The 7,500-nt window shown below is 33.5% G+C and overlaps 1 protein-coding gene across 1 annotated transcript in view; it reads right to left on the reverse strand.

Moving 5' to 3' along the window:
* Positions 1-7,343, reverse strand: part of Cdc45 (cell division cycle protein 45) — a 17,943-nt gene extending 10,600 nt beyond the window's left edge. The window contains exons 1-5 of the mRNA XM_043029196.2: positions 7,186-7,343; positions 6,434-6,586; positions 5,458-5,595; positions 4,099-4,170; positions 1,994-2,146 (exon numbers count right to left, since the gene is read on the reverse strand). Coding sequence (XP_042885130.1) covers positions 1,994-2,146; positions 4,099-4,170; positions 5,458-5,595; positions 6,434-6,586; positions 7,186-7,236 — 567 coding nt within the window. The 5' untranslated portion in view covers positions 7,237-7,343. The remainder of the gene's footprint in view (positions 1-1,993; positions 2,147-4,098; positions 4,171-5,457; positions 5,596-6,433; positions 6,587-7,185) is intronic.
* Positions 7,344-7,500: the final 157 nt, after the last annotated feature.

Here is a 7,500-nt window from a genome sequence, read left to right on the forward strand (position 1 = left end):
GTGTTGCCACAGATCCACAATGGATAAATATTTCAATAAGAGAACATATGGAGGGGAAGTAAAGCTAGAAAGGTGGATGGAGGATGTACATTGTTCTGCAATATTAAAATAAATAGGGAGAAATATGGTAAGAACAATCACATCTAATGTTCTTCAGGATATTATTAATGGGTAGAGTAGGGTAAGAATATCTAGATGGGTTTGGGTCTGACAATGAAAATATCCTATCTGAGTATCCTTCCTAAGTTGGTTTTGTAGATGAGGAGAGAGATTTCTGGAAAGAGATGGATCATTTTATCAGGGAATCACCAAAGGAAGAGTGACTTTAGGTGGAGACCTGACCTGCCATGCAATAGAGAGTTGCTGCAAAAGGTGTTGTACTATGAAATGAAGAGGGAGAAATAAGAATGAGTCTCTGTAAAGTGGTGGACAAGAGAGACAAATAGATTTACTAATATAGAGGAGATATCACCTACAAGAAATTGAGAACTTTAAGGCTAGTAATTTACCATATGTCATGAAATGATGACATGTGATGACATCATGCCTGCATGACATGCTGTGAAATACCTATTCCCAAATCATATTTTTGCCATATTCATTTTCCATTTCTAATTATAGCAAAGTTTACAAGGCTCACTTCACGATTATTTCATCAATCATACGCATATTCATAAGAAATATTTCTTATAAATAATAACACTTGAAAAATTACAAAAAAAAAAAAAAAAAAAAAAAATATATATATATATATTGAAAACTTAATTCAATGAGATCATGGCTACAACCAGTCCTATTGACATCAGGTTATTGTCTATATTCTTGCACCTTTGCCCTTATGTTAAGGAATATATTGTTAAATTTTGAATATGTTAAAGAAATATAATAGACTCCCCATTACCACCCTTTACCATCCACCTCCTCTCAACACCAATGGTGCAGTTAATCTACTGAAAAGTGTATTTTATTGTTTCTATATTGATAAAAAAAAAGACAACTGATGAAAAGCAGTGATGAAAAATCAGCTATATGATACAAGCTTGTAGTCTATATTGCATCATGCCTCCCTATTGGGCATACACTACTACTGCTTCAGGGGAAATTATTGCCTTATCATGCATTTATTGGATTTTTATTGCATAAATAGTTTTTTAGATGAACTTGGAGAAGAAAAACTTATATTTCTGAACCCAATCATGATAGTGGGCCCTCAATCTATTGACATCATGGCAGATATCTGTCTAATTCTGCACCTGGCAGCAATATAGCAAGCACATGCAGCTTCCTGCCCAGAGATTTCTTGAGGCACAGGCCATGCTGAACCTCTCAGAGCAATATTCATGCTATTCTTAGGGATGATGATTTTTATATATATATATATATATATATATATATATATATATATATATATATATATATATATATATAAAGTCAAGTATAATGTGTATATACTAATGCAACTACAATGTGTTTATATGTACAATGTGTATATACAGAAAAACTTCATATCATCCCCCGTCATGCCAGAAATCTTCTGATGACGTGATATGATGTTATCAGTCATGAATGGGTTAAGAACGGTTTTATAGTTGAAGAGACAGAAGAGTAATGAAGAGTATGATTAATGTCAAGAGATTTTAAAAAGCTGCAAGAAAGCAGATATTAAACATAAGAAGGAGAAATGATAAAGCTGCAAGAAAGCAGTTATTAAACATAAGAAGGAGAAATGATAAAGCTGCAAGAAAGCAGTTATTAAACATAAGAAGGAGAAATGAAAAAGCTGCAAGAAAGCAGATATTAAACATAAGAAAGGAGAAATGAAAAAGCTGCAAGAAAGCAGATATTAAACATAAGAAGGAGAAATGAAAGTTGAAACTGTTAATGACACAGGAGAGGTGTTTAACAACAATGAGATTGTAAATATTTAGTATTAACATAATTTTCCTTTATAATTTCACGTTAGATATGAAATGACGAGACATTCACTTCTTACCGAACTTCCATAGTATGAAAACTGTGTATAGTCGAATAAGATTTTGTGACGTTGTTGCTCCCACTGACGTCTTCCTCTTCGCCTTTCGAGAGCGGCTTCGTCAAATCTCTGCCTCTTGCCACCCTCCTCATCACTCTCCTCTTCCTCATCACTCTGCAATATCAAAATGAAAAATACCTTAGCACTTTCAAGGTGGACCTTACACAAATAACTGAGAAATATTCCAGTTTTACTATATATACCTTAATTATGCACAAATCCTAGAGCTATTATCTAGCACCATAAAATTCTTGAACGGTACTTTTTAATAAAATAAATATATTGTAGTGTATGGCAAAATATATTGCTAAACACAAGTTTTACATAAATTCCTTTTACAGAATTATTTTTTCCTGAACTATAGACTGCAACTTTTCCACTCACTACAACATGAAGGAGGAGGAGAAACCCACTACAAAAGGATTGTGATTCTTTAAATTAATGGGTTAATTGACTATTGAGACAGAAGTTGTGCTTGTACTACATAAATAATAAATCTGACACAGATGACAAACTGCCTTTGATTCAGTTACAGAGCAAAATAAAAGCTATATTACCATGAAGAATGGAGTACTCCACTACTCAAGTGTAAAGATAAACATTGCCTGGAGTGAACGGATACTTTTCAATCATTACTGTTATGAGTTCCTATAAACTTTCTGACATAAGGTTTTGTCATCACTCACCACATTAGCCTTGGAAATAAAGTAATCATGTCACCAGTTAGTTACGGGAAGATTTAGGCTATTATGAGAGGCAATATGCAAAACTAAATTCAAGGTTCCAAATTCACAATGTATATCTGGCTAAGCGGAAACACAATAATACAGCTGGGATTTCAAAAATAAATAATTCAATCTAATGAAGGTGGACACGATTTTGGTAAAACTATATATACACATTGATATGCATTCTGTATTTCACAAAATACACTAATGATCATGGCCCAACCCATATATGCTCGATCACATGAATTCAATTGAGCAATTAGGTAAATTGACTAAGAAACCTTAATAGAGTATAAGCTTTTAAAAACTGGCAGGCTGTTTTCCTATATCTACTTTGGTGTGAATGGGATGGAGTGAGGGTAAATTACCATATCTGGTACTGATTGATTCAATCTTTCTACCACAATAAAAAAATGAAACTAATTTGAGATGAAAGAGTAATTTTCAAGAGATGCTGATACTATATCTAGTACAGAAAAATCATCAATTACATAATACTGAAAAAGAGAGATCTTTTGCTTAGTCACTGAGTGCGTTTGTTATCTAGCCAGTGGGAGTGGCATTAGGCAAAAATAAGCCTCAGCGTGAATGGGCTAAAGAATAAGGTCTTTTATATCTCCTAATGTAATCCTGCATATGCCCAATGCAAGGATATGTGTGTAAACAACAGAAGGAAGAGGTATAAGATGGGAGATATGACTGGCAGAATATTTGTTTTTGTATTCTGTAATCAACAAACCTACATTAACTGAATATCTGATTATTCCTTCAACATTTTTAGTAAATAAGTTAATCACATGAAGTAAGAACCACATAAATACTGCACAAATTAAAGAAGTATATATATATCCTCAAGGCTGCTGGATAATACAATGATTAAATGAGTACCTAAATTTGGGCCTTGATAGCATATCTAACATTTACAGGATAGTGAATTGACATTGTGTAATAAAAAGAAACTGTGTATAAAACAGAATGTTTTGATATCATTTGTACACTTCAAATGTTCTCGAATTCTAAATGACCATCAAAAAATTCATTTTTCTGAAGAGGATTTAGAGAGAGCATGATGTAGACTGGAAGTATCTTCATATACTGTTTCAAGGTCACTAATATTACCTACTACAAATTATTCTCAAGGAATTGTGAAACTCAAATTTGAGGAAGTTTCTTCAACCTTTATCTTTAATATGGATGAAACATACAGCATGAAAACATTCTTTAACAACACTAGAGAAATCTATATAGACACAAGTACTAACATTTGGAAAATATCTGGAAAAATATTAACCAGATATTGGTGAAAAAATAGTATTAAAAACACATTCAAGATCTTACCTCATCCTCACGGAAGATATCATCAAAAGCTGGGACTTCTTCATCATCTCCTAACTTTGTCAGGATTCGGACCTGTTGCACAAGATCAAGATTTAATGGAATAAATATACATATCATATATTTATATAAATATATAAATTTCATTTCTGGCCCACACATATATTCAACCCTATGCCATCTTCAAGCTATATCTTGAGCGCTTTCATTTTACCAAGGAGCATATGTAACACCATGGAAAATATAGTAAAAACAATGAATATCTGATTATGATAGTTCAATGATACTTTTAAACAATTCACCTCCTTGTTTTTATTTCTAAGCCTTCTGCTACATTTTTCACAGTGTAGGATCACTTTCAAACTGCATTTTTTGTTCAAAATACAAGCTAGTAATTCCTTGTTGTGTAACTAATGTATCATACCAAATGCTAATTAGTATTACATATGTAATACAAGAAATTAAGGGCCATCAAGCTTAAATCTCAAATATTCTGAGAGGGTAGTGTGTGGACCTGCTTCTTATTTAACCCATCCACGATGGGGGCATTCTAGCCTTGAATGTCACAATGCCGGGGCGTTCGAATTATTAGGCCTAAATCAATTGAATGGCTGGCACAATACTGTGCCGCCCGGCCACTGGGCTTTTGAATGAGCGGTACAGTACTGTACCACCCGTCCAGAGAGGATTAACAAGGAATCTCTAGTGCGCATCTTTGATATATGTGCAATGTCTTAACCAATACAGCCTTCTGCAATAATCACTTTTTGTAACATGTTCTTATAGTATTTTGGTACTAAGGCTACTTTGGACTTTTTGTTATCTATAAATAAATTGATAAATGTATTTTTTCCTAAAAGGTTGTTTAGCTTCAATGTAAATGTAAATTATTTAAAACACAATACATTATTCTCATAATCATCACTCTCAGACAAGTGTCAGGACAATTATTACATTTATACTTCAAATAACTAAGCTATTTACAAATTTATTGGAAACACCTTGGATGAAAATTATCTTTAATTTAATTAATCTACTTATATTTCAGTAATTAAATTTTTTTATAATGACCCAATGTTTATAATTGACACAAGATATGTCCAAATAATATGAATAAATGGATAAATTGAACAGTTCTAGCTTGAAAGCAAAAAGATGATCCCATTAATTATTCGCAATCTATTCTTAACCCATTGGTCACAGTTTTAGTAAAATATGTATACAGTCATGTGGCAGGTTTATATTGTTTGGCACAGAGCCATCCGCGTCTACGACAGACTCTGCCTTGTCAGCAAATCATGCCTTCCGCTGTCAATGGGTTAAATTCTCTCTGAATGAACCTAACTCTCAGGAGATGCTTACCTGATCAGCATTGTAAATATTGCAGATATCAAGGGGTCTATGGTTATCAGCCACAAAGAAGACAATGTCTTCGGGAGGCTGAAGAATGTCCACAATGTCCACACATCCCCCACAATTTATCAGGATGATATGCTTAATCTGGGGATAAGAATGGAAATTAAAATAATGTCTACATCTAAAAGCAGATTCAAAATAAACTCTGAACATATTTCTATGATCAATGTTTCAAAAACACCTGTGTATCTACCACTGATCTTCTGCCCACTGTCTGTCATTGCAAAGGCCAAGAAAGCTCCACCATATATCTATAACAAAATAGGAGCTTATAGGCCTCCTTGGCTATTAATTGTCAAATAAGGAACTGGTCTAGGTCTAGCTCACCAGAATACATGCGTTAGTTAATTGGGCATTGCTAGAGTGAGAAGCACCACTATTACATTTACTTTAATACCGTAGGCCATCAATTACAGGTTACAGAAGCTTCAAGTAGATTTGGTGAATAAAATCCACCAGACGATTCTAACAGAACTATTCATGTTAATGGTCATCGCTAATCACTGGACTATATGAAAATTAAAAGCTTGGAGTCATTCCCTAGTTGATGATTAATTAGCAGGGGGATAAACAATCTGTATCTTGCCAAAATAGACATGGTGGAGGTATGACCATCTTTGCCTGAGTATAGAAGTCTTGGTCACGGAAGAATATATTTGTAAACTTTGAAAAGCAATTGTGGCCTTACCTTCAATTTCCGCAAAGTATCTTTAACACCTCAAGGTATTGTTTTGTGTTCTTAAAAGATACTAGTTGAATATCTTTACAGTCTTATTTATTCACTTTATTCTTGATTTTCTGCATATGAACAATACTAATACTCTTTCATGTATTCTCTCTCTTTTTCTTAACTATTTGCTAATGATAACCTTAACCCTCCTGCCCATAACTGTGAATAATCTACAGTTCTCGAAATACATACCTGTTCAGCATGTTGTTGGAAGGCATTGATAAGATCTGTTCTTGTCTTGATGGGAACAACTGTGTACAGGATGTGATCTGTGCGGAACAGGGACTGTAGGATTTTGCTTGCACATATTCCGTCTATGTCAAAGTGTGCAAGAACAAGGATACGCTGCAAAGGGGAATCAGGAAAATATATCAAAAAGGGATTTGGGAAAGAAAATATCAAGGTAGCATACAATAAAAGAAGTAAATCTTATGGATATACACAGTATCTTGTCATAAGCATGTATCATGTGGGTTATACATACCCATTTAAATGCCTTCCATTTCATTCCTTTTAAATCCAAAAAAAAAAAAAAAAGTATTTAAAACTAATATTCTAGCGAAGTCGATATAATAATTATTACTTCACTTTTTGACTCTCTCTTTAATTTTACATGAATCCATAAATCGTACTTTACATCACATATTTTTCAATATTTATGATCATAAATCATTGCTAAACTATCAAAATGATATCAGGAGGGAGAAAAGTCTAACACTAATATGAATTATGAACGAAATCAATGGATGAGTGAATGTAATAGAAGCCACTAAAAAAATATTTACAATAACATAATAACACTTATTTAAAATGTCTTCGTAATCAGTCACTTTATAACCCGGTTGAATTGCAAAGTTCCTTATTAACCTTTTTTTCGGTTCCATTGAATTAATATAATGTGTGTAACTTACATATTCATAAACCATGCGTCTTATATGACCTACCTTTCCTTTTATCACGTCGTAGAATTCCTTACGGAGGTCAGAAACCAACATTTTTGCAACACTATCATGTGAAACTCCTTCGCGCTTGTTTACAAATGCTTTCGGCAGATTTTGGCGCCAATATTGTATGACGTCATCCTCCTTGGCGAGTTATGATTGGTCGTTTCCGTAGATGTTGACCAATCAGAATCGACTTTGGATTGGGGGTTACAGAAAACGGACTTTTATCACAGAAAACGGAGAGGTCGGAACAGCTGATGGCAACTCAAAATTGCATTCAGAGGAATTTGGCGCCAATGTCCTATGACGTCATCT

Source organism: Penaeus japonicus, unplaced genomic scaffold (genome assembly GCF_977035675.1).
Source record: "Penaeus japonicus unplaced genomic scaffold, GWHDUDI00000001_assembly GWHDUDI00000037, whole genome shotgun sequence".
Lineage (NCBI taxonomy): Eukaryota > Metazoa > Arthropoda > Malacostraca > Decapoda > Penaeidae > Penaeus > Penaeus japonicus.